Source organism: Abrus precatorius, unplaced genomic scaffold (genome assembly GCF_003935025.1).
Source record: "Abrus precatorius isolate BTA unplaced genomic scaffold, Abrus_2018 Scaffold153, whole genome shotgun sequence".
Taxonomy (NCBI): Eukaryota; Viridiplantae; Streptophyta; class Magnoliopsida; order Fabales; family Fabaceae; genus Abrus; species Abrus precatorius.
Window position 1 is genome coordinate 76,550 of NW_020874351.1, and position 25,338 is coordinate 101,887.

Sequence of the window (25,338 nt, forward strand, 5' to 3'; positions counted from 1 at the left end):
TATTCTTATAAATAACCTCAATTTATTTTATAAAAAAATTTCACTTTCACATAAGTAGAAAAAAGTTCGAATCCAATAAATACAATGTTTAAAGGGGAATTTTATTTTTCATTATCGTTCTATCTGATTAATAAAATTAAATAAGTGAATTACTATTTTGACTCATTTGAAACGCAAAGGGCCACGTTTGAGACGTGAGCAACGCTCCAGCGTATAAAAATGGGCATAATAGTAAGCTGAAGCACAACATAAACGCAACGCAACGCAACGACGACGGCACATAACAGAACAGTTAAAAACAGAATTCGAAGTCGCCGGCGAAGAAACACAACTTTACGGCAAGCAAATGATGAGGTCCGGTGACGGCTACGGTATCGGAGTGGATGAGTCGTATCGGGCGCTGCCGTCGCTGTACTTGACCTTTTTAACGATCTGGTTCCTCTCTGCTTGCTCTTGGACTGCTTACACCTACAAAAGTCGCCATTCTCAGGTTTCTCGTTAATCATCCTCACTTTGGCTTAATCGATGTGTTTTCTTTGATAGCTTGCGTGTTGTTTGAATGATGAGGAATGAACTGTGTAATTGTGTTGCTGAAAGTGTGGAAAGAAAAAATGTTTGAGGGAGAAGAGAAGTGAATTCGTTATGGACTCCGTGTCGCTATTCGAGTTTGATCTTTTATTGCTTTATCGATAAGCAACGCGATATGACGAATTTCATGTATTTATCGGTAGCATAAATATTGTTTCTGCGAAACTGAAGAGAATTTTCGATCGAATATGTAAATTTTATTAAAAGCTCTGTGATATTAAGTAGCTTTCGCACTTCGTAAATGAGATAGCGCTGTTATTAAATTCGTTCGTGGTATGCTGTTTTTTACTTTCTTTTGTTCGTTAACAATTATATTCTTTTGTTTTTTGATATTGTTTTGTTAGAGCAGTGGAATAATTTGCAGTGGACACTTACTTCAGTTCCGTTGATTAAAGCATTACAGCTCATGCTATCATTTCTCTTTTGGTAGGTTTTGTACCCTTACTTTGGCTTGTTGAATGTTGTACTGAATTTCTTGCATTGAAGTTAATGATTATTTTTATTAAGTTGATGTTAATGATTGTTATTTTGATTTTAACCACGTGTTGAAGTCTTGGAAAGAGTAGGTAACTCTTGCCTCTGTTGATAGCTCAGGAGACAAATTAAGCGTATGGTTGGAGGAACAGAAAGGGATACCAAATTTTCTATGTTAAGCGAACGTTTCATTTATTTGAGAATCATCACTTCTTTTCTGTAAAAAATTATAACACTTTTCAATTTAGATAATTGTGATAAATTTTAAATGATTACATGCATTAGATACAAGTCGTGCGGGCCTTCTATTGAGCAACTCTGTTTTAAACTTACAAGTCGTTCATTTCACCGGAATGAATGAGCTTTTTGTTTGTCATAATAAACTTTTGGGTTCGTCCTATAGAAAGCAATTGACATGGAGGGAGGAGATAGTATTTTGAAGTGTATTTGTTGGATTGTGATGTTGTCTTTTGTAATGGAGAATTAGTTACATCATAAAGCAGTTCAATTTCAAAATGGTAGGTTAATAGCATATGAAGTCCATTGTCAAGAATCCCCAGTCCACAGATGTATACACGTTAAAGTTTTCTAATTATTCTCCGTGCATTTTTAATTCAAGACTGGACAAAGCATACTTTAAAGTTTGTTTGACGACATATCATAGTAGTGTAAATTTGTATAATTGTATTAGATTATTAGTTCTCTGCTAAATTTACTTCACTGCGTGACACCATTATTGCAGGTATTCATGCTTCAATTTTCAGACATGCTCTTTGTGGATGTCATTTGGGGTGTATGTGACAGGGGTGCTATTCCAGACGATTGCTTTCGTCTCCTTTTTGCTCATTTCTCATGGTTACTGCATCATGTGTGAGCGTCTATCGTTAAATGAACGGCGTTCAACTGCCGCCCTTGCATGTGTCTTTTACTTGACTCTAGTTGGTTACAAGGCTTGTGTGCCATACTTCTCCGTAAGCTTCTTCGCTGGTTTATATGCACTTTAATTTGGAAATTTGTTTTGTCTGTGATTTATAATAAGCATGCATGCTTCTTTGATGCTAATTCATAATTGACCAAATGTACAGGTGCTTCTGCTACTAAATTATTTTATTTCATTCTATATAATATTCCACCATATATCCCAAAACCTACTAGTGTTGCGAGAACAGTTGACCATTATAGAAAATGAGGATATTCAAGCAATGCATGATGCTGTGTATAAGAAGTACACGATGTTCAAGTGAGTGCCACACATCTGAGAAGTGTATATGAGTAATTTCTTCCCAAATGTGATAGATATGCAAACAAGAATTCATACTTAATAGTCAACTTGCTTTCCTTTACTTTGTGCAGGAAATTTCAGGGTGCAATGCAGATAGTAGCTACGGCAGAAACTGTGGTATTATTTCTTGTTTTCACTTTCTAAACTTTAACACGAACAACGATATATATATATATATATATATAAACGTCTGACTTTGACAAGCTTATCAATTTTAGATATATATGAACATGGATGACTCTTCAGAGAATTACTGGCTTCGCTTATTGATTAGAGAATGGGCACAATTGTGCATCTTTGTGTACATTGGGTATGTATATCTGTGTTCCAGTGCAAGAACATTTTGAATTCTCTGAAATCTATATAACTTCTTAATAAAAAAGCACGCTGTATAAGAAAATTGTTTATGATTTTCCTCCATTTTTGTATGCCCATTTCTCACCTTTAAGCGATGTTAATCTATTTCTTCACCTGCAGATGGATCTTCAGGTCACAAGATTTGGCACCACACTTCTCTGTTGTGCCTACCACGAAGTGTAAAGGCGAGAATCTGGTGCCTCCCATCTACAGTATTGTAAGTCACCGATCTACACATGTTGCAGAAGTCATGATTCCAAATAAAAGTATTATTTTAATTGTCATGTGCCCTTGAATCATTTGTAACTGGAATGTTTTCAATTTATTGAATTCCAGTCTCTCTCTAGAATTGGAGCTTCTGCTTGTTCTTGATCAAGTCTTACTTTTTGGAAGACAAAATCTCAATTTATACCTTCTAACGTACTCACTTAAGCTTAGACTGTTAGGCCTCATTCCCATATTCAAATTAGATAATTGAAGAATTAATCTATTGTAGATGCAGTTTGTATGATATTATTCTGTTTTCTGACGGCACTAAGCACCTTGGTGCAGGAAATGGATGCAGCAACGTTTAAAGAATTTAGTAGTCACGAATGGCACGTTGGGGTGGTAAGTGTTTAAAACGTGCTCTCATGTTCTTCAGTAGATAGTTTACTAATTTAGTAATGGTATGTTACATTCTTTAAATGTTTTTCCTAGCAAAAAAATCCTCTAAAAGTTGCTAATTTATATTCCTATAAGCTTTCGGTGACTTCTGTTATTTATTCAATTGTTATTTTCTTATATTCATTATGAAGTTCAAATAATTCGAACAGTTACATCTTGAAATATCTGCCTCTGTAGCCAACTTCTACTTCTCATGATGAAAGCTTAAAAAATGAAGTTCTGGTAATCATTCAGCATCCTCGAGCACAGAGGCTAAGAAAGCTAGACGCTTTTTCTCATAGCGCGGACTGTTTTGTTGTGACAGATCTCAATACAAATTCATCCTTATGCCAAACATAACGAATGCTGCTACGTGATCAGTTATACCTGCATTATATGCCATGCCTTTTTCCTTGCAGTTGGCATGAACTCGATGGTTTATTTATCTTTAATTATCGCACCATCAATTTTTTATCCCTCGATTTAGGAATCATGAGTACGGATAAAACAATTGAGTTTTAGCTCGTTTACCACATGTAGAGGTTAGAGGCAGCTGCAAATATGTATATCAATACATGATCAAAGTAGAGATAACTCTCTATATTCTTCTCAATCCCAGTGTTGGTTACAATCATTTTCAAGAACAGTCATGTCACAGGATCTTTAATTTTCATCTGATACTAGGGTCCGAAAAAGAATATTTCGCAAGCTGGGGCAGGTCTTCGTGAAATCAACTTCCTTTTCTCTTATACTTTGTGAAATCATTTAAGAACAAGATTTTTTTAATAATTCATTTTCTAAAATATTTGTAAAATTATTCATAACGATGATAATTAATAAGGTTTTGACAGGTTATGTACTGATACTAATGATGAAAAACTACCAAAAATAATATTGATTAAAGTAAAATATATAATCTAAATAAAAATTCAAGATAATCTATTTCCTAATTAATTTAATCAAAAAATATTTTAAAAAGCTTCACCTTATACGCATAAAATATAATACATTATGTAGGTATGAATAAAATTAGGTAATATTGCACCCACATCAATAAAAATTACAAAATAACTCAAAATTTTAGTTATATAATTAATATTGAATTAAAAATTACAAATATCGTAAAATAAAAAATGGAGAATAGAAGTTATATAAAATGCTGGCATTATAATAAATTAATTCAGACACTTAGTTAATCTTTAAAAGTAAAAGTTTTCAATTTTTTTTTGTTAATAAAGTTTTCAATTTTTGAACGTTATCAGAAATTCATTTGACTCATTAATACTTAACAAAATTTCGTAAATAGTAAGGATTGAAAATATTCACTTTTAAAAAAAATTAAAAAAAAATCGATGTTTGTATTGAGTCGAAAACGTATTTAACCCAAAAATAATGAGGTGAATTAATCGGGGCGAAAAACAAAGGGGAATAAGGAAGGAAGTTGCAACGTGTTGAATCCATTTGCTTCTGCAAGGCTCCCCAGGAGATGAGTGCCGCAGGTATTTGTTTCTCTTTCACTTTTCATCGTTTGTTTGACAAATTGCTTACAAATTTTCTGGTGAAGTTTCTTCGTGAAAATAATTGAAGACTCTAGATTCTATAGGTTAATTTCTTTCCTTGTTTGAAAAAATTATGCATACGCGTTTGCTTCTAAAAGCAAGATTTGTTATCGCCATGACTGGATTCAACAAGGAGAGAGCTGATTTCTTCGCTATAGCACTATGCATATACTCTTTGCTTTGAAACTTGGATTCCACTCTCTGAAATTTGTAATATCTAATATATAATAGGTGGTGCATTTGGTGGCAATCGGGGGCTTCGTCCAGTGCCTCCCGAAAAGGGAATATTCCCATTGGACCACTTGCATTTATGTGACCTGGTTTGCTTCTTCTCTCAACTCTCCTTCCACATCTTTAGCTTTATGGATTTGTGCCCTTGCAAGTTGTGTGTTGTTCTTAGACCTTCATTCTTTTTTTTTTTTTGTTGATTTTGCGTTTTATAGAACTTTCTTCTTGTACTTTAATTCCCGTATTTGCCTCATTTCAGGAGAAGATAGAATATCTCAATTGTCTAAAAACTGCATCACACCAGTCTGAAAAGTGCAGAGACTTCTCAAAAAAGTACTTGCAGTGTCGCATGGAAAAGTGAGTCGGGTTCAATGTATTACTGATCATGGATATTTTGGAGTTATTAATGCACGATTTTTTTCCCCCCTTGTCATATTGGTTTTTAGCAATTGGTGTGAAATAGGCTAGCCTTTGGAGCTCAATAATGTAGTGTAATTTGATGAGTAAGTACCTTTCTGAAATAATTAATATCTTTAGCGGATTTGAATTTTAAGTGTCCAACTGAATGAAACAAATTACACATACGTCCATACAAATTACCTAATTATAAGAATAATTACCTTTATACCTCAAAAAAAAGAAGAGAGAGACAGCAATGGCATGGTAAGGTGTTGGGTCATTGCGTGGAGGATTAAACCTGTGATTCCACTAGCATCCATTATTAATCTTTGTGCCTGGGATGTAGTTTTGTCGTTGTTTTTTTTTTTTTTTATGTGTATTGTTTTTATGACTCTAGGAATCTATTTTAGTTGTTCTGTTTGCATAGGAGCTTGACTAGATGGTAGATTGGTACTTACAAGTAGAATGCCATTTATCTAATTTTGTCCAACATTTTGCAACGGAATGATGAAATCTCATCTTATATAATCCAAAATAAGTCTCATCATAAAAATTTGAAGCTTGACTTGATCCGTTTTATTGTTCCTTTATAATGTTGATATATTATGCTCTTGGTATTATATTTGGTATGTATAGTTCTTAGGTTGTTTTGAATAGAATTATGTTATAAATGGATGTTCATGAACTGTATATATAATTGGCATCTTGCAGGAACTTGATGGCAAAACAAGACTTGGCTGAACTTGGTTTTAGAGAAAGTAATGTAGAAACTTCTGGGGGGAAAGTTGCGGAGAGGATTGATAATCGAGACCAATAAACCCAAAAAATTATATATGTATATTGCTTTTGAGGTTAAGTTTTGGTAATGCCAGATTTTCTTTTCTCATTCTATTCATTTGACAAGTAGACGCCTTACCATGCACTGTGAGTTTGCGATGGTGTCATTTGGATAGCACGGCACTGAACAGAAGATGATGGACAGACTGACAGAGTTTGTCTCATTCCCTCTACAAGACGTGGTAATTATATGGAAGCAGATAACTAATGCAAAGAGGCATTTTATTGTTCACGGGTTTTGTTGCTAATAATGATGTAGTGAGCGAAAAGTATCTATTATCTTAGCAATGATCAGAGAATAGATGGTTCAGCCAGTCTTAGAATTGGTTTGAAACAAGTTCTATGTTTTTTATTCAATGAAAAGCGATTTTTTGAGCCTAATAGAAACTTAATGTTAAACTACAAAGTTAACGTAGTTATTATATTATTATTTATCATTTTATTGTTAATTTAACGTTTTACTTTATTTTTATGGTAATTCATTATATGATATTAAAATATTTAATTATCGGTGTTGATCTAAGTTCATGTCAGTCAAATAAGTGAACTAGGATATTTAATAATTCAATTCCCGGTCTAATGCAAAAAAGTGAAGCGCATTTCAAAATTCTGAGTGCAGTGTAATTTTGTCAAAATCAAATCGAGATTCATTTATAAATTTATACTGTACCAAATAGGCAGATATTAAAATGTGTTTTGGATATAAAAGTCGAATTCTTTACGCGATTAAAATTGAATACGGAAATGACATTTAAAATGTCAATGGTTTGTTTATTCTTAACTAATTTTCGAAGGTTGTTTATTAACCCTCTATCAAAATGATAGAAGGAAAGAAAGAAAAAAAGATGTTCACTACCCCTCGATTTCAGATAATTGCAATTGTGGAGTGATGCGACTTCATATAATTTGGACCATTGAGTTGAAGTATATAATTTGGACATTGGACACCATATAAGCTCTTATTTATTTATTGCGGTTTTTCATGTTTGCAATATGTATTCGCTGTGACTAGTTACAAAAACATCGGAAGCAAAACGAGTATTAGGAGCTAAATCCTAGGTGCAATGAGATTGAGCATCATCATTCATCATTAATAATGAAGTCGCTTAATTTATTAATAAAATTAGTATCTCTCTTTCCGTGCCTCGATGGCACCGTTCCTAAACTACTCCATTATGCATTATTTATCTGTTCCAACATGCTTGATGTTTTCCCTTTTATCTTCTCTTACTTTTCCCCTTTCCATGGCTTCTCACTTCAATCTGCAACATCAACTATTCAACTACTTGTAAGCTTCCTCTTTTTCTATGTAGTTGCTTTAACGTTAGCATGATCCAAAATGATATCATGACCACTTATGTTCTGAATGAAGTATTATATTTGAAATATATATTAAAAAATTACATATTAATGCAAAGCTCAATCATGTTCCATTTTGAAGATTTTGGCAGACTATAGACAGCATAATGACTAAATTTCTGGGTTTAGAGTACGAGCTACCGAATGGGATGTAGTTTCGATTTTTGTGTATATATTCTTTTGATATCCTTTATATGCTCCATTATGAAATTAAGGATTAGGATCCTCTCATGTAGAAACTTCATTGCAGAGGCGTGTAGTGCTCAATCTGTCCATTAAAATTTATTAATATATATTATTTAATAAAAATTAATTTATAAAATATATATTTGATGGTTGATATTTAATGCAGTGATAATGTCACTGCAAAAGATCTCTTTCCTGAAATTAAGCTCTCTTGTTTGTTATTTTCCCTGTCTACTAAATCTTACCTAGAAATAAACCAATTATCCATTGAATCAGAGTCAACCAAAAAAATTGGAAAAAAAGAAAAGAAAAGAAAAAAGGAATCACAAAAGTTGTTGGAAGGTGGTAGCCTTTTCTAAGAGATTAATATTTTTTCAACTGTTTAGTTATATTGCCATATATGTGAGTGTGTATGAAATCAATCAGGGACTTACTATATTGATCACTAGTTTCAAATATATTGTTTTCCCCTAATGTATGTGGTGCCAATTTTTTCCTGATCTGCCAACAGCGGATCCTTTGGATTAGACATCAGAAAGAAGACAACGGCCTATGCCCTTCAACATGCCAATTTAAATACCATAGGTGAAGGAAACAACATCTATTTGAATAGTGGCATGTTAGTTGGATCTTTGTCTAGCTTCTGCACATCCTTAAGGAAGTGCTCATCATTGGCTGCATCAGCTAAGACTCATTTTTCCTGTACTCATCATAGCGAAGAAGCAGAAAAGGTTACTAATGCTACGTCCAATAGTCAGGGATTGGAATTTAATAGGGTGGATTGTGTTGTGTGGGTATTGCATGAATCTTCTAGGAGCTTTACCCAAGCAGTTGGGTCACTTGGACTAGCAAAGAATGGTCCAAGACTTGCAATGGCTTGGATTGGGAAGGATGTGAATGAATGGCATAGACGTATTGCTTATCAGGTACATGCAGCCAAATGTTTGGTCTCCTCCAAGTTTCTTTTTTTTTTTTTTAATATTATTGGCTGACAATTTGTGATATAAGCCTGTTAATGAAAAAGTGCATATACTTATTTTCTGCCCTGAAAAATTATCATGGATAGTTGATTGGATCTAGTGAAAAATATAACTGATGACACGCTTATGCAGGTTGCAGTTTATGCTTTAATGAAATCAGCCATTGATTTGGAGATGTTGCTTTCACATGAACTACTGAATGACTTTTCCCCTGTTAAAGAGATGTAAGCTTTTAGTGTTTTCTTTTGCATACTCAATAAATAACATAATTTTGGGAGGTTGCCTTTTCTTGTAAATAGTAACATTGACATATATACTAGAGATGTAATACGCTAGACTTTTATCAACTTCCTATGATTGAATGAATAGTTGTGCACCATATTATATTATATTTACTATTTCTACTTTTTCCTTACAAGTTATGGCAAGTAATAGTTAACGTGAAACTGTCAAATACAACTGATTTAAGCATTGCTCACATCTCAGTTACTTTTCCTCCCTTGTTTCAGTTTGACCCCATTAATAAATCAGATGGGAGAGCACATTGAAATCCGACTGAAAATGAAGCATCCATATTTGGTGCAGTGGTTTCAAGACACCGAAATGCCGCGAATAGCAGGATATTTTATTCCACTTCTAAAAAAGTGGTCTGCGGAATATGCAGGAAGGTTTGCTTGAAACAACCTTGTTTTCAGAAACATATATTTGAACCTTGGATGAAATCCTTATTATTGGTCAATGAAAGTCTTTGCATTGACATGACTTCCAAAGTTATTCTTCAAGTTGATGATTTTATGTTCATTTCTGTTAGATTCAACAAATATTCAGCAGAAGGAATTTAGCCTGACAGAAAAGTATTCAGCGGTATTGCAGGAATTGTTTTGGCCATAACCTCCTGTTGTGCAGTGGTGAAATTGGGCTCTTGTCGTATCTGCTGCCCCTTGCTTGTATTGTCTCTTGAAGATGTTTTGGTCAAGCTCGTGGATTTTTCACTCAATCTTGCATCTGTGGACAAGTTACACCAGTTAGCAACTGAGGCAGGATTTGAACTGAATTTCTTGTTCCATTTTGGTGGGAAGGTTTTTCCTAGTGAAAAAACCGAGGACCTAGAATTTTGGATTGGTTTGGCCCATAGGAAACTATTGAAAGCTTTTTGTGAAGAAAGCATCATTTCAAACAAGCAAAATTTTCAGCAAAAGGTCAACTTGCAGACTCATACAGAAATTCATGGATTCATAGAATAGAACTTAAATTTGAGCTTTAGAAACTTGTCTCATTCATATTCAATAGCAGAAACTATTAGGCAACATATTTTGGATCAAATATCAGTCCTTTTCTCTAGATGCACAGTTGACTTGAAGGGCATGCTTCATCATTGTGTATTTCTTTTTCAGCTTTATAAAGCAGAGAGAAGATATTCCTTGTCATGCTTTACATGATCACATGCCTGTTAAATATCCAATCTTGTCAATCTCGTTTTTTAATAGGTGCAGTGGTTATTTAGCACTCTGCATTCAGATAGTTGTTTATGGTGTAACTTTTACAGATTCAAACAGATAGTTTGGCCACATTAGGGCTTTTTGCATATCTTGGAAGAAAGACTAGAATATTTTTGTCGGCAATGGGAATTAGGGATCTTGATGAAATGGTTAAGGAATTCCTCAGGTTGATCTCTTTGCTCGTTTGTTACATTTTAACCATTTCAATTTTCACCATACTGATACTGAAGATTTATTTCTTTGGTTTAAGTTACTTGGAATATGGCATTCTTTTCATTTATCCTGAATTTTCCTCCATCTCAGTGTATCAGTGTTTCACGGAGGTTAGTTTCTGTTACTTCAGCCAACCCTGACGTAAAATTAAATACCTTTTTTATATTGAGATTAAATGCCACTAATTTTAATTTATACCGTCTTTCAGGTAGTAACTGATGAGATAGGATGGCTTGATTTTTATGCTTCGCATGTTCAAATAAACTGCAAGGAGAAAAGGCCCAAACATAATACTCGCCAAGCAGAGAAAGAGATAATTTATTCTGTAGTTTTTACTGTGTGCTATGATGTTTTCTCTGGGTTTGCACACTTCAATCGTTCAACTCAACAATCCTTGGACACGGCTTCATTGTCATACTTGCTTCGCTGGTAATATTTAATTTATACATCAGTTTACTGGTTTAAGTTTCTTTGTCTGCTTATAGTAGCTATTAACCTCATACGTTTTTCTTCACTTGTTAACATTCTTAGTCAGAGGTTGCTAAGTATTTGTTTGCAAGATCACTGGGCTGCTTATGACAAATCAGGGTAGGCTGGTTGGATGGATTCTTTTGCTCATCATTTTCTCCCTTATAGGCTGATTTCTAAAAGGAGGAGGAAATAATTATAATTGAACTTGTGTTCTATTTGCAGTGAATCACCAAGTATTGTGGATCATGCTGCATTTGACAACCACACATCATATATGGGAGGTATAAATCAATCCAAGTTATCTTTGGTATTTGAAGTGCGTCAGATGTCACGCGATTTAACTTCAGAAGGATGTTCAGAGAGTAATTTTCGAACCAGATCTATATTAGAAAAGGTATAATATGTAACACAAGTTTGATGCATAAGATAACCACGGGAAACCAATAGCCTACATTTTGAATTAGCGTTTTCAAGTGTTAATTTCTATATGCTCTCCTTTTAGTAACCAATGTTTGCTCATTTTATTTTTAATATAGGCTCCAATTGCAGCAATCAAGAACAATAAAACATATGGGAAAGGTTCCAGCATTGACATGTCAAATACTCTGCATGAAAGTTTTATCAAGAGATACAGTATCAAGTTGGCATCCACAAGTGCAGTAAGAGTTCTAATAACCTGTTCCTGGTAAAGCTGTGGATTTTCTTGACTTTAAGCTCTTAATCTGTGGGAATATGTTTCTAGGACCTCTGGATGGGTACTGTGTTGCTCTTCATGGACATCATGGTTGCTTTAGAGGTACTTGTAAGGCAAGCGCATGGCTACAAGGCTTCAAGAAGTCAAAGAAAAAGGCTAAACAGAACCAAGACTGACATAATTGTGCTAATTCCAGTGACAATCTTGATGCTACTTCCGGTTAGCTTCTTTAAAATCTTGATGCTGTATGACTTCTGGTTTACTTGCTGTTTCCTTTTATGTGGATTAAAATGAACTACCTGTGTTTGAGGTAATGAACCCTAAGTTTCGAAACTTGAGTGTGGATATTTTGTTAAACTTTTATGGCTTACCTTACGTTTCAATTGCTTTGGTTTGTTGAATGTTTGCCATGTTTACATATCATACATAAGGGGAAACATAATCCAGTACAGTTTAACTAATTGTCACATGGAGGAGAAACATGTGGAAGTATTTCAATGAAACTTCATTGTGTACCAGGTAACAGCAGTAGGCCATGCAGCTATACTAGCAGCTATCAAGAAGTATATGCCATTCTTGGTAAATTTTTTGCAGCCTTTTCCGCGTGATTTTCATTTATTTTCTACACTGTTGATGCTGCTTGCTATTGTATGTAGATCCCTTCCTCATATTCTTCAGAGCGCTTGGATGTTGTAAAGCAAATAAAGCAAACCAGAGAGATGGGTGATCAGTCATGGGGAGGCCTTGAAGATCAATCAGCAACGGTTTCTTGAGTATGATAGCTTGTTACATTTGGGTCAGTGCTTGATCGTTCAAATCAAACTTTACAATGACTTAGTCCAAAGCCGAAGAGTTATTCTTGCAGCAATGACAGGGAGAATATCGTGATTGAAGACCAAGAAAACAACTTCGTAATCATCTATTTGTTGATTTTCTAATAAATAGATGACCACGTAATTTAAATGTTAGAATGGACGCGTTTCAATGCTCAATTTGGTTACTCTCAAAAGCTTGTTTAATGAAATGCATATGTGGACTCATCCATATAGATCAAAATGCCTTCAGTCGTTATTATTATGTGCGTGCGATTTACCAGCTCTTCTCCTTTGTAATTGAAGACATTTATTTGAGAATGGTTTTATGGTTTTATGGTTTTAAGATTGTCTTTCTATCAGAGCTTGTCTCTATGGTGAACTGTTTGCTATCAAACAGTGGTCTAGAATTTGACCGGATTAAAGCATTTGAAACTTATACAAACCTGATGGTGCTGGTCCTTTTTGGAGCTGTATTAACTTGTTTGAGGGTCATCCTCAGGGCCTATATATCTTTCTAATAAATCTTCTGTTCTTTCCTACAGCTTGAGCTCTGGTTTCTTTTCCCATGTGTACATAATGGATACCGATAAATATTAATAAAGAAATCGTGCAGCAGCTACAGCAAAGTTTTCATGTAACCTATAGACCATTTCGCCGGATCACACATAATGGATACCGATAAATATGAATAAAGAAATTTGAAAAATCTGAGAGTTGTATTTTACTTGGCGCCTGAATTACAGTAGCAAAATCTCAACCATTGACTACATACACGACATGCTCATGAAAATAAAACAGTACAGTGCTACACAACATTCTCATGCTAAATTCTAATTAAAATATGAAGTGGTAACCATTTTGAACTTCTTCCATGTCCAAAATGTTTTCCATTTTATTATTTTGTTGTCAACTTGGACATGAAGAATATCATCTATAATGCTCCATCATGGTAAGAGAAATCAACTTTTTGCACAGTAAAGCAAACTATAAACCGTTTGATCTATTCATGTCAAAACAGCAGCACTACAACATCGTAAATATCTTCCACAGAAGCACCAGATCGAAATTTCAAATCACTCGCCTTGAATCACGAGAAGAGGCAATATGGTCCTACAAGCATGAAACAAGGTGATCATGTCAATCCACCAAAAGCAAAACAGAACATTCTAATGAGTAATCTATATTATGATGCACGCCAAAATGTAAAACGGGACATCACCCCATCAATTTCAATTCTTCCCAAAGCACACTTTTTCATATACTTGCATGTATTAAAGATTAAAAATTACCCGTGTCCCATGCATAGCATGAGGGACCGACTGGGAACTTGTGACAATATAATAATAAAGTTTGTTAAATAAACCAACTATACATGTGTAAAACCAAGTGGCTTGTTTCTGAAGATAAATCAGATTTTAAAAGATTTTAATTTCACTCAAGCTGCAAAATTTAACACTAACAGATTTATATTTCACAAACCAGTCTATTCAAACCAGACCCTTAACAAATTAAACCAGTCACAGCTATGCATAAAATATTTACACCAAACTTACCGAGATAAAATCAAAAGCTTTAGTTTCTTCTTTCTTTGAAGTGTTGATCATTGAGCTTGGAGTTTGAGTTTGAAAATTTGGCTGAAATATGTCTGGCAACGGTGTTCTTCCATTGGGTCCAGCCATTTGAGTAATACCATCATTTTGCATGTTGACATTACTAAGGTGTTGGAAATTAGCCATTGTTGCTAAGAATTGTTGCTGAGCCAAGAGAGTACCCATGGCGCCATAATTAAGAGACTGAGAAGGATAAGGTTGGTTCAACATGAAACCAGGCTGCATATTATAAGGCAGAGGACCAGTAGGAAACATGGGATTTACATTGAATCCGACTGGCTGAGAGCCTAACATGCTACCTGAAGTATTGTCAGGGATATGATTATTTAAACCTGAAAATAAAGATTCAGCTTGCACGGAAGGAGATGTTCCCTTCTGCTTAATACTTGAGGTATTTTCATCCATTGACAAACCAGCCATTAAATCACTAACGAACTCCTTATGGTTTCCTTGTTCAGAGTTGGAAGCAAAAATGTCAAAAAGTTGAGGATCACTTCTATTTCCCAGCCCATGACTCTCATGATCGCCCTGTTTATCACCACCAATAGTCATCCCAGAAAAGAGATCATCTGCTTGTTCTTTGTTCTCGTCTGTATGGAATGATACATCAGCAAAGGGATCATCATCATTTTTCAATTCATGACTACCTCCAATAGAGCCGCTAAAATCTCCAAATAAATCATCAACCAGAGGAGCAGATGATGTCAAATTGGCTATATTTTGATCAGTTGTGCTCTTTGAAGTGTCGTCTGTTCTGTGATAGTCATTTGAATCACCAGTGTCTATTAAGTCAGGCAGCTCAGCAACAGTAGCACTATCTGTATTCACAGCCTTCTCTGCATTAATTGCAGAGCTGTTCAGTTGGTCTTCACCTAAAAGGCCAAGAACCTGTCCATCAAGGGGCCAATTGCTAAATTAAATTACAAAGGTTACTTTTAAACTTATTAGCTGACATTTACTAAGCAACCTAAGCTATTACTGTTAAAATATCAAATAAAGTTATAAATGACACTTAGCGTAATTCATTTCTTGTATATTGATCAATAAAAAGAAGATGAAATGTAAAATGATTGAGGAGATGAAACTTTCATGTTTTTACAGTTCATTTAGATTGATAGGACGGGTACCTTCATAGCCTTTTCCCTCAATGAGGCTTGAGGAGATTCAGAACAACTCAGCACTACATCCTTATTTTCAGCGAAGTAAGATGCCACATGAGAAAAATTATCATCATCCTTCTTCCTAATGATGGACTCAAGGACACAAACAGCTTTCATGCGAACCTGAAAATTTATTCTCATTAGAAGTTAAAGAAAAAAAAAAGAGTAACAATGCAAGGCCTTCTCAAAATTCTTAGTTAGTCTTCACTTGTACATGATGGATATATGCAAGATTCCAAGGTCTAATAACACATAAAAAAGGGGTAACAAATGCTTAAATTAAAATCCTATTTAATTTAAAATGTTTTACCACTAGAAAAAGACTGAAAACCATCTAAAGTTGTTTGATCACGTGCAGAGAAGACAATTGGAGGCACTGGTGAGAAGAGTGAATGTTTAGTTCAGTAAAAAATGGTAGAAGAAGACTTCAGAGAACCTTAAAGAAAGTTATTAAAAAAAATCTATTGATAAATAATATTTCTAAGAATTTGGTATTCGATCAAGGTCATTAATGTCATGTGATTTATGTAGTCGACCTCTGCTAGTAGGGTAAAGTTTGATTGTAGTACCACCAGAAAAAAGGTCTTACAATGTAAAGTTCCATTATATTGTGATACAAAATAATTGAAAAAGAAATTTAATATGCAGATTTTAAAAATTCATTTAAATGAACAAATGTATTTTTGTAGTTCATATGGTCTTTCATGTGCGAATATATATTTTTGCAGAAACATCAACATAACAGACATGCCTGCCAAATTGGAGATTGAAGCCTTTGTTCAAAGGCATGACATAAAGCCAGCGCATCCAACTTTGCAGCCTCTGTCAGGAAAACTTGAATGGCATCTCGAGTGGGTTGCAGTCGAACACCTCCTGAAGTTACGATTGTCTCCAGCAACCTATCCTCCCTTGTCTTACTCTCTGAATAACTTGCACCAGATTCCCCATTAGATGTTTCTATCTTATTTACTCTTGAATCCTGATTCCAAGGCCCAGTCGATTGATTCTTTGAAACTCCAAAACTACTCTGAGTTTCATTATGGTATGCAACCGGTTCATATCTGTCACCATGTTCATTTTCAAAGGTCAATGACCGTCGAAGATTTGGACTCTTGTAGCTTCCAGGATCATTCTTCATTAGCGAATGTCCCTGCGTTAAGCTATTAAGTCCTTGCTTAATTGATGCACTTCCAATACCAACTACCTCACTGAGAAAAGATTTCTTATCTTCCGATGGTGGTTCATAATTTGTATTACCAAACCCTTGTATCCGCCGGTTTAAATCTTCAGCAGGTGCTGGCTTATTGTTGTTGTCTTCCGAAAAAATGGCAGAGATAGCCTCATGAGCAGTATCTCGAACAGCCTTATTTAGTGCATCACCTTTCAAAGGATCCAACTGCCCCTTGTAGTGAAACAATTGACGAACTGCCACTGAATGTCTCTGCATTTCCCTTCTGAACTCCACACCAGACTTTCCAACTGCATATTTTATCAACCTTAAAGCCTATCAACATCAACAAAAAGAATAAAACATAAAGAGTTAGAAAAAATCTTTGATACAATTTACGAGTTTTGACACCAAAACCATTATGATCCCTTTTCATATCACCATATTTAACCTTCCACTGCATAATAACAAAGTTGATTCCATATATTTCAAATCCACTATCTCTTCCATGCCCTATTCAATCAGCTATTTCAAAAACTCCGCATTCCCCATAACCCCATAAAATAAAAAAAAATAAAAAAATAAAAACTTTGAATCATTCAGATCCACCTAATCCAATCTAAACCAAAATCAACAACTACAATTGCATGTACCTTCTGTTTCACAATTGGGCTCTTGTGCTCTAAACGTTTTAAAACAAACTCTGAAACCTCCTTCACAATACTAACATGCGAAGAACGCAAAAGGTCACAGATTTCTTCCAATTTGTAAACGGGTGTGACTTTATCTTCATCGGACGTAGCTGAATCGATCAACCGCGACCTCCAGTACGATTCCACCGCTCTTCTACTCGATTCCATTTTCCCCCCGAATCACAACAACCCCACTACGCACAAACCTACCCAGTAAGATTTTAATTTATATGTATCAACTTTGCAATCCAAGATGCGTGCTATTCTCTGAATCAGTTGGAAATTCAAACCCAATCGAACGGCCACGGATGAATCGGGTTGGGGTTAATGAAAACCCAGATGGAAAACCCAATCGATAGTTTGAAAAGCCGCAAAATTTTGGGGTGAATCGGAAGTCGAACACGTAAATTCGAGATTTGGGGTTTGGGGAAGAATCGAAGGCGGTGATTGAGAAAGAAAGGACGATTTGTGGCACCAAATATCACATTTGTTGAGAAAATGGATTTATTAAATGAAGTTTCACTTTATTTTTTTTCTTGGGTCAATTGGAAAAAATAAACAGTTCATATTTTTTTAGCGTAAAACAGGGCTATTTATAAAGAATGGTATGATGAACAAAATAAATAAAATTACGTATTATAGTTTTGGTGGTAATAATAATAATAATATCTGAAGTAATTGTGTAACAGTGTAATCAAATGTTCATATCTTTTATGTGTCAAATAATAATTTTTTATTATGGTATAATTATGCAGTGTTAAAGTGTTTAGAACCCTTCACCATTCTATAAATAAGAGGCAGCAAAGGAGATGTGAGAAGAAGTATTCAGTTTCAATCATATTAAATGATAAGTGTTTTATTATTAATTAACAAATAATACAAATGGTTAATAAATGTAACTTAATTCAACCCTTGAATAATTTCATCGAAGAAAAAAGAATAATGAATATGCTTATAACAACAAGCAAATTGACATAAAAAGATAGTAAAATATTCTTGCACTCTATATAGTCTTCTGTTTTCAGTGCGTTGTTAATTTTTACTTTATCTCTTGTTTACTCTTAAAATAAAATCTTAAAAATCAATGTAATGTAATCAGTGTGATATGAACCTTACCCGTCACAACAGTGTGATATGAATACTATTAAATGAAAAGGTAACATACCAAAAAAGTGTTATTATTATCGTCATAACATATTTTGCGATATAGTATCGTATTTATTAATATTTTTATAACATGTCCACATTAAATGTTTGTAAAATTTTACATAAAATTTCATATTTGTTACAATATTATAAAACCTTGATGGGCATGATAAAAATATGGTTAAATGTAATTTAATGGTGGAATAAACTGAATTTACATGACAAATTATACAATTTTAATGTGACAATGTTTATAAAAATTTCCTGTTACTGACTTCGAATATCATTCAACCTAATATAATAATAAATAATTGTTAAATGTTTTTTGTGTCCACGTTTTTCACGCGCCTTAGGCCAAAACGACAGAAAAGTAGTTAGGAGATAAAATTGATTAGAGGTAAAAAGAATATTCAATTTATCTCGTTATTCAATAAACATTTGTATATTTGATCTAAATTTGTTAAATTAATTTGAATGAATCAATGTGAAAATAGTTGAGGATAAAAATTGATTTACATTTGAAAATATTATTTTAAAAGTGAATTTAGACAAAATAATTTATTTAAATAATAAAACATAAACAATTTTTTTAAAATTCTATACCATTGATAGGTTCATAGCCTTCATTGTTCAGTTTCCTCCTCCGTGTTGAAGTTTTTTATTTATTAATAAGCGTTCCTAAAGTATTAATTAAAAAGCTAAAACTAAAAAGCTTTTATATAAAAAATTATAAAATAATAGGATTTTTCAGTACACTTCATTTCAAAGATGCGTTTTTGGGCCCCTTTCTCTTTTTGGGCCAATTTCTTGAGAAAGCCTTTTTCTGATTTTTGAACAATTATTTGATTATAATTTAATTTTTGGTCTTGGAATACAATTTTCTTTCTTTGTCAGCTCTGTCTCATTGCCAGGCCCAAACTTACTGATTTTATTCATTATCACCCTTACCCAGGTCAGCCCATATGCATGATATTGACAAAAATAAAAAGGAAATGCATTTCAACGAGTTGACCTTCTTTCTAGATAAATAATAATTTCTAAATATTTTCTTTAAAAGTTAAAATAAATTAATTCAAACATACAGTAAACCTATGTTTTGATTGATAAGAGATAAGATAACGAAATAAAATAAAATAACATTAGATAATTGAAAATTAGATGAAATGAAATTTATCAAAACAGCACATCTCGTTTACAATTACATTATATTAATGTTTCTTTCTAACTAACAATAGTTGATTATAGTAAAAGTACTAAACTGTGATTTCATTCCAATGTTACATGTAAAGTCAAGGGTTCAAATTTCAGAATCTCCAATGTTCGTGGGACATTTAGTCAAAGCCTGAAAACTATTAATGAATTTTTAAGTACTTATAATATTATGGCTATTCATTTTTGGCCCTCTGTTTTGTAATCTATGATGGAATGGTTTTTTTATCCATGGAAATTTAAATTTTTCAACCATTGAAGTTAATACAAGCTTAGCTATACCTACTAACCAGAATAAACTGAAACATTGCAAGCTATAGGTTATAGCCTAAAGGGCCTTTGCTGTCATTTTGTTTCCCACTTCGATCCATGTTTTGTTGTCTGCTATTAAGATCCATTATTGCATATACAACTCCATTCCTAAAAGGCATCCAAAGGAGATTTCTCATGTCGAATTAAAATTAATATTAACGGGTTTTAATGAAAAACAAAACTCTAACGAAATAATATTCTTTTGGGTATTTTCCATGTCAAATGGCATGCCTTTAGATGTGAAAGTGATACTTTTATAACAAATGGGACATAAAAAAATGTTCTCCTTGAAATTGAAAGCCAGATATTCCTATATCATTTTGATTTTGACGTGGATCTAAAATCACATCTCGCAACAGAGAAGTTATATAGTTAAAAATAATTAAAGTTTTACATAGATTAACAATAAATTAAAGGGTATATAAGTAAGAGTGTTATCACTCTAAATTTAAGCTATTCACTCAAGTTAAAGTTCAATCACTCTTCTATTCTTTTTTTTATCAGACTTATGTTCAAAATTTTAATACATATCCAATTTTATTATGACGAGGGGTTCCATTTTTGTTGAACGTTATCTACGCAAAATTTACAAACTTTATACGTTTTACTAAATTGGGTTCTAATTATGTACACGTGAGATAATTAGAAATTAAAGAATTGATTATGGCCCATGTTTCTTTATTTTATCTATCAACAGTTGGCAGATAAGGATTCCAATTGACTAGTAGCTTATAACTAGCAATTTAGACAAAAACATGTGTTGGCATCACAAAAATACATCAGCTACAAACCTACTTTGATTAGCATCCTAAGTGTGTGCCAAGCTCTCTTGGTTTAAACATTAACTTCAAATTTTTTATAAATGGATTGAAAGAATATTCATTTACCATTCTCCTTCTCTTTTCCTCTCCTTGGATCCTTATGCATGTATCACTTTAATGGTACAGCCTCTCTTAAATCCTAGTGGAGTTATTATATTACTTTGAATGGCTGGTTAATGGTATGCCTTATCTAAATTAAACTTTTTAGGAAATTTTAGTATTACAGAGAACGGTTTCTGCAGCTGAATCATTTGTGCTTTGGAATGGCTGGCAATTTAAATTCTGTTGAAAATAGGGGTTACAAAGGCCAGCGCATGGACCTTTCACTATCCTCTTCACCTTCAACTTTTGGCCAAACCTAATGACAAAAAATCACATGTAGATATCCAAAAGCACCTTTTCTTTCCTCTTTGATAACGTCAAAAAATAATGGCTTTGTTTACTTTAGTTTCAAAGGCAGTTTAAATAAATAAAGGTAGTAAAATTTTGTTAAAAAAATATTTATTATATTTTCAATAAAAAAAATACTTATTATGAGATTGTTAAACACAAAACAATGCTAAAAGCTAATATCAACATTTTTTAAATAACTAATAATGGATCGTCGGTCCATATAAATTAACGATGATATATAATCATAATTACCCAAACCCCTTTTTTTATATGTATAAAAAAACTTTTTAACAAACACAAGCACCAAAAAGTTCAGAAGATTTCTTTGCTTAGCACCAATTAGCCGACCACTTTCCATAATATAGACTTAAACAACACATTAATTACTTAAAATTATAAACACCCACAAATTTCTATTCACTCATTTTCAAATTCCACGACCTCTTCGCCATTTTTAAGAGCATGGCCGGTGCTATTTGTGGCCCAAAGTTATTCATGTTCTCCACTCCTACTTTTCTTTTATGATTATTTCCTTCACATTCTACCCCACCAAACACCACCTCTCCCACTCTCTCTCTCTGCTCACATGGAGGAATCATTCATTTGCTTCCGGACCCTTCTAATAAAGCATGCCAATGACAGCTAAGTTTGCCACTAAAAGACCTGATTGGATATGAATGGATATGTTGAACATAACCATATTCCCTTTTATCATACAAACAAACACACACTAAAATAATCCTATAACTACATTGCTATGCAATCAACTAATTAAATAAGCCTTAATACTAGTATATTTAACAACTTGTGCTGCATATATATATATAACCCACAAGAGAAGCCTTTTGTACTACATTTCTTATTTGGAACATTTCCTTATCTTATCCTCTCTTCCATCTTTCCTTAGAAACTTCTGAAGATGGCTGGCATTGCATTTGGACGCTTCGATGATTCTTTCAGTTTGGGCTCAATCAAGGCCTATATTGCTGAGTTCATCTCAACCTTGCTCTTTGTTTTTGCCGGTGTTGGTTCAGCCATAGCCTATGGTTAGTTTCCATGCTTCACATTAGAATTGAACCTAAGATCTGTCTCAACCCATCACTCCTTTAATACTATGTTTACACTCACGTTGTTGAAGCTGTTACACCATGATTAAACGTAAAATAACATGCCTTTTTTCTTAAATTGTTGCCATGCAGAAGTTTACAAAACACTACAAAATAACATACTTTCTTAGTTTCAACATGTTGACCTTTTTTTTTAATTTGTAGGTAAGTTGACATCAGATGCAGCACTTGATCCTGCTGGGTTACTAGCAGTTGCTATTTGCCATGGTTTTGCTCTCTTTGTTGCTGTTTCTGTGGGTGCCAACATCTCTGGTGGCCATGTCAACCCTGCTGTGACCTTTGGATTGGCTCTTGGTGGCCAGATCACCATCCTCACCGGTATCTTCTACTGGATTGCCCAGCTTGTTGGCTCCATAGTGGCATGCTTTCTTCTCCACTTTGCCACAGGTGGCTTGGTACGTTGAAACTATACTCATCTATCAACATGGTTCAAATCTCAAAACCACTTTTTTGATCAACATGGTTATATGGCACATATATTTTCCTTGCATAAGAAGCTTCATGCTTATAAACAAAGGACACACATGCATTTTTTCTATCTAGTATTCTATTATAGAGACTAAAGGTATAATTTTGCCACGGGTAAGAATAAGAAGGGACATAGTACATAGAATTATAATTAATTATTTAGCTACCCTCCATTTAATACTATATTATATAGTATATACCAAGTAAAAGAACAAAAATAATAGCATAATGTTCAGTATATTTTTTATAAAATAATAAAAAATTGAATTGTTGTTATTTGTTGTCAGACAACTCCAATCCACAGTGTGGCTTCCGGGGTTGGAGCTGTTGAAGGAGTTGTGACAGAGATCATTATCACATTTGGTTTGGTGTACACAGTGTATGCCACAGCAGCTGACCCAAAGAAGGGATCATTGGGCACCATTGCTCCCATTGCCATTGGATTCATTGTTGGTGCCAACATATTGGCGGCTGGTCCATTCTCTGGTGGGTCAATGAACCCAGCACGCTCCTTTGGTCCTGCAGTTGTTAGTGGTAACTTCCAAGATAACTGGATCTACTGGGTTGGACCTCTAATTGGTGGTGGTTTGGCTGGTCTTATCTATGGCAATGTGTTCATTCGCTCTGACCATGCACCTCTTTCCAGTGAATTTTGATTTCATTGAGATCATGGCCTATGTAATTCATGTTTCTTGATAATAAAAGGAGGAAAAGCAACTATTGCTTTTCTTTCTTTTCTTTTTCTTCTTTTAAATTTATTTGTAAAGCGTGCTGCTAGAGTCAATGGTTGTTTGGTGAAAATTGAAGAGGTTGGTGGAGCGCACTATTGCATTATTATCTTCACAGGTTTACTTTCTGGCTTCACTTTTAATTTGGATGCCATGCACAATGACTAATGTGCCACTGGCATTTATCATTATGCAGAACTTGACATCCTCATAAGAGTGATAATTGCTTCTAGGATCAATAAAATCCAAGCAGATACAAAGAAAAACCCATAATTTATTTGAATTAATCCATGTGAATAATGGTTTAGTGACTTAGTGCAATGGAAGAGTTACTTAACTTGATAAAAACACAAGGAAAATGCCAATATCTAGCTGTTGAACACCAGATAGAGTATTGAAAGCCGCACATGACTTAGAAATGGGAATCCAAGCAAGAGGGAAATATTATGTGTGGCTTGATGCAAAGTGTCAACAAAGGTGTTTAATTACATGGGGATGGTAAGGCTTAGGACTTTATGTTTGTCCCAAATGTCTAAAAGGTGTTAGTGTGGTCCAGCATGTGAGAATTATTTAGCTTAAAATGTGAAGTTCCAAACAGTACGAGACTACAAGCCAGGGAAAAAAAACCATTGGAGTAATGTCCTTCTAGATCATGATGAAGACAAAGAGGACTATGCTTTGTATTCAATCCTCTCTACTCACGGGGTTTGTACTTTGCATCCAAATTTCACAATACTCTCTACTCTAAAAATACAACATTTTTGAAAATCATAGGACACCAAATTAATATAATTAATTAATGTAAAAATCAAACTTAAGAAAATAAAAAACAGAGAGAGAGAACTAGAACATAATAAAATTCAACAATTTATCTAAATGTTCCATTATTCAGGGTGTTATAAAATGTGACACATACATATCCAATGCAATTATTTTTAAGTATCAAAGTTCCCTTGATTGGGTGAGAATTAGAAGTTTCGATCAGATGCATAGACAAAAACATACCTGTGCTCATTCTTGTGCCTTTATATCATGGTTTGTTGAAGAGACAAAATTGAAAATTTTACGAAATGGAATGGATCACTAATTTCTTGAAATTGGACACCGTCAATTTGATTCTGTTGGACCAGTACCTGAAGATATCCGTTAAGATTAGATTCATTTTATCAGCTATTACTTCTATGAATAAAAATATTGGTAAAAATGCTTTTTTTGACGTAGAAAGTGTTGATTTAATATTTGTATCTAAATTTAAATAAAAACAACTTATGCTCATACCATCTTTCACTCTACAGAATGGAATATGCTGGCTTGTTTAGTTATTGTATAGCACTGCCCTGTATCCAAATAGGTCCAAAAAAAATAATCTGTCACCACTAGCAACACTTTCTGCCAACAAATTTTTTGTATGCAATTTGCTGCATAAAATAAAAAACTCACGCATATATAGTGACAACAAGATATTTAATCAATTAAAATATAGATAATAGAGTTGAATCTAGGTATATAAGTACTCAAAAAAGAATGGTTATATGTACTAAATTTGCTATGTTCGCAAATATAAATATAGAGACAAATCTTTTTTTAAAATATGAAATATTTTAGGACAAAATTTGAATGTAGGTTCTTAAGTATTTTTAATGTTATTTTTTAATTAAAATTTTTTTTTATAAAAATATTAGCATTTAAAATTATTATAAATTATTGAGATAAAACTCTAATTTTAATTAAAAAACAGAAAAAATTAAAATATTGCACTTAATTTTTATCCAATACTACACAGGTAAGACAGTTGATTGAATTTCAATAAAAATCAACTTTTCAAAGTTGGTGATCTTAACAATGCCATTGAATGAAATAGTTTTGTTGTTTGGATTCCAATGATGCCCACATGCCAAGGCTCGACATGAATGTTAAT

General features: G+C 33.5%; 5 protein-coding genes across 8 annotated transcripts; 4 read left to right on the plus strand and 1 right to left on the minus strand.

Moving 5' to 3' along the window:
• The first annotated feature begins 259 nt into the window (after positions 1 to 259).
• Positions 260 to 3,987, plus strand: LOC113857203. 2 transcript variants are annotated; one of them, XM_027489000.1, is made up of 9 exons: positions 260 to 490; positions 938 to 1,014; positions 1,805 to 2,033; positions 2,148 to 2,302; positions 2,416 to 2,461; positions 2,563 to 2,654; positions 2,822 to 2,918; positions 3,254 to 3,310; positions 3,545 to 3,987. In XM_027489000.1, exons 1-9 carry the CDS (start codon positions 347 to 349, stop codon positions 3,704 to 3,706), a joined length of 1,059 nt encoding a protein of 352 aa, XP_027344801.1. In that variant the 5' UTR covers positions 260 to 346; the 3' UTR covers positions 3,707 to 3,987. The 2 variants fall into 2 exon arrangements, with proteins under 2 accessions (XP_027344801.1, XP_027344802.1); XM_027489001.1 differs by having other exon boundaries at positions 372 to 490; positions 933 to 1,014.
• A 768-nt stretch (positions 3,988 to 4,755) lies between these two features.
• On the plus strand, positions 4,756 to 6,746 carry LOC113857260 (cytochrome c oxidase assembly protein COX19-like). The gene is made up of 4 exons (XM_027489059.1): positions 4,756 to 4,845; positions 5,137 to 5,225; positions 5,393 to 5,490; positions 6,244 to 6,746. Exons 1-4 carry the CDS (start codon positions 4,833 to 4,835, stop codon positions 6,347 to 6,349), a joined length of 306 nt encoding a protein of 101 aa, XP_027344860.1. The 5' UTR covers positions 4,756 to 4,832; the 3' UTR covers positions 6,350 to 6,746.
• Positions 6,747 to 8,714: 1,968 nt separating this feature from the next.
• LOC113857271 lies at positions 8,715 to 12,594 on the plus strand. Its single transcript, XM_027489070.1, has 12 exons — positions 8,715 to 8,840; positions 9,027 to 9,118; positions 9,404 to 9,562; positions 9,706 to 10,559; positions 10,644 to 10,716; positions 10,815 to 11,035; positions 11,138 to 11,194; positions 11,300 to 11,471; positions 11,614 to 11,736; positions 11,820 to 11,990; positions 12,291 to 12,350; positions 12,428 to 12,594. Exons 4-12 carry the CDS (start codon positions 10,516 to 10,518, stop codon positions 12,542 to 12,544), a joined length of 1,038 nt encoding a protein of 345 aa, XP_027344871.1. The 5' UTR covers positions 8,715 to 8,840; positions 9,027 to 9,118; positions 9,404 to 9,562; positions 9,706 to 10,515; the 3' UTR covers positions 12,545 to 12,594.
• A 565-nt stretch (positions 12,595 to 13,159) lies between these two features.
• LOC113857171 (protein MODIFIED TRANSPORT TO THE VACUOLE 1-like) lies at positions 13,160 to 17,783 on the minus strand. 2 transcript variants are annotated; one of them, XM_027488949.1, is made up of 5 exons: positions 17,178 to 17,783; positions 16,108 to 16,860; positions 15,324 to 15,479; positions 14,140 to 15,084; positions 13,160 to 13,696 (listed from the first exon to the last, which is right to left on the minus strand). In XM_027488949.1, the coding sequence occupies exons 1-5, from the start codon at positions 17,382 to 17,384 to the stop codon at positions 13,655 to 13,657; spliced, it is 2,103 nt and encodes a 700-aa protein (XP_027344750.1). In that variant the 5' UTR covers positions 17,385 to 17,783; the 3' UTR covers positions 13,160 to 13,654. The 2 variants fall into 2 exon arrangements, with proteins under 2 accessions (XP_027344750.1, XP_027344751.1); XM_027488950.1 differs by having other exon boundaries at positions 13,288 to 13,696; positions 16,108 to 16,835; positions 17,178 to 17,297.
• A 4,185-nt stretch (positions 17,784 to 21,968) lies between these two features.
• LOC113857173 (aquaporin TIP2-1-like) lies at positions 21,969 to 23,568 on the plus strand. 2 transcript variants are annotated; one of them, XM_027488952.1, is made up of 3 exons: positions 21,969 to 22,143; positions 22,369 to 22,619; positions 22,980 to 23,568. In XM_027488952.1, exons 1-3 carry the CDS (start codon positions 22,017 to 22,019, stop codon positions 23,346 to 23,348), a joined length of 747 nt encoding a protein of 248 aa, XP_027344753.1. In that variant the 5' UTR covers positions 21,969 to 22,016; the 3' UTR covers positions 23,349 to 23,568. The 2 variants fall into 2 exon arrangements, with proteins under 2 accessions (XP_027344753.1, XP_027344754.1); XM_027488953.1 differs by having other exon boundaries at positions 22,384 to 22,619.
• Positions 23,569 to 25,338: the final 1,770 nt, after the last annotated feature.

Coding starts and splice junctions, on each gene's coding strand:
- LOC113857260 (XM_027489059.1), top strand. Junction 5,226..5,392: donor ACTTGCATTTATGTGACCTG/GTTTGCTTCTTC, acceptor GCCTCATTTCAG/GAGAAGATAGAATATCTCAA. Junction 5,491..6,243: donor TTGCAGTGTCGCATGGAAAA/GTGAGTCGGGTT, acceptor GGCATCTTGCAG/GAACTTGATGGCAAAACAAG.
- LOC113857271 (XM_027489070.1), top strand. CDS start 10,516: ATGGGAATTAGGGATCTTGATGAAATGGTTAAGGAATTCCTCAG. Junction 11,036..11,137: donor TTGTCATACTTGCTTCGCTG/GTAATATTTAAT, acceptor TAACATTCTTAG/TCAGAGGTTGCTAAGTATTT. Junction 11,991..12,290: donor CAATCTTGATGCTACTTCCG/GTTAGCTTCTTT, acceptor ATTGTGTACCAG/GTAACAGCAGTAGGCCATGC.
- LOC113857171 (XM_027488949.1), bottom strand. CDS start 17,384: ATGGAATCGAGTAGAAGAGCGGTGGAATCGTACTGGAGGTCGCGGTTG. Junction 16,861..17,177: donor GCCCAATTGTGAAACAGAAG/GTACATGCAATT, acceptor TGATGTTGATAG/GCTTTAAGGTTGATAAAATA. Junction 15,480..16,107: donor TTCAATCTCCAATTTGGCAG/GCATGTCTGTTA, acceptor ATAAATTTTCAG/GTTCGCATGAAAGCTGTTTG.
- LOC113857203 (XM_027489000.1), top strand. CDS start 347: ATGATGAGGTCCGGTGACGGCTACGGTATCGGAGTGGATGAGTCGTAT. Junction 491..937: donor ACAAAAGTCGCCATTCTCAG/GTTTCTCGTTAA, acceptor TTGTTAGAGCAG/TGGAATAATTTGCAGTGGAC. Junction 2,034..2,147: donor CTTGTGTGCCATACTTCTCC/GTAAGCTTCTTC, acceptor CCAAATGTACAG/GTGCTTCTGCTACTAAATTA.
- LOC113857173 (XM_027488952.1), top strand. CDS start 22,017: ATGGCTGGCATTGCATTTGGACGCTTCGATGATTCTTTCAGTTTGGGC. Junction 22,144..22,368: donor TGGTTCAGCCATAGCCTATG/GTTAGTTTCCAT, acceptor TTTAATTTGTAG/GTAAGTTGACATCAGATGCA. Junction 22,620..22,979: donor ACTTTGCCACAGGTGGCTTG/GTACGTTGAAAC, acceptor ATTTGTTGTCAG/ACAACTCCAATCCACAGTGT.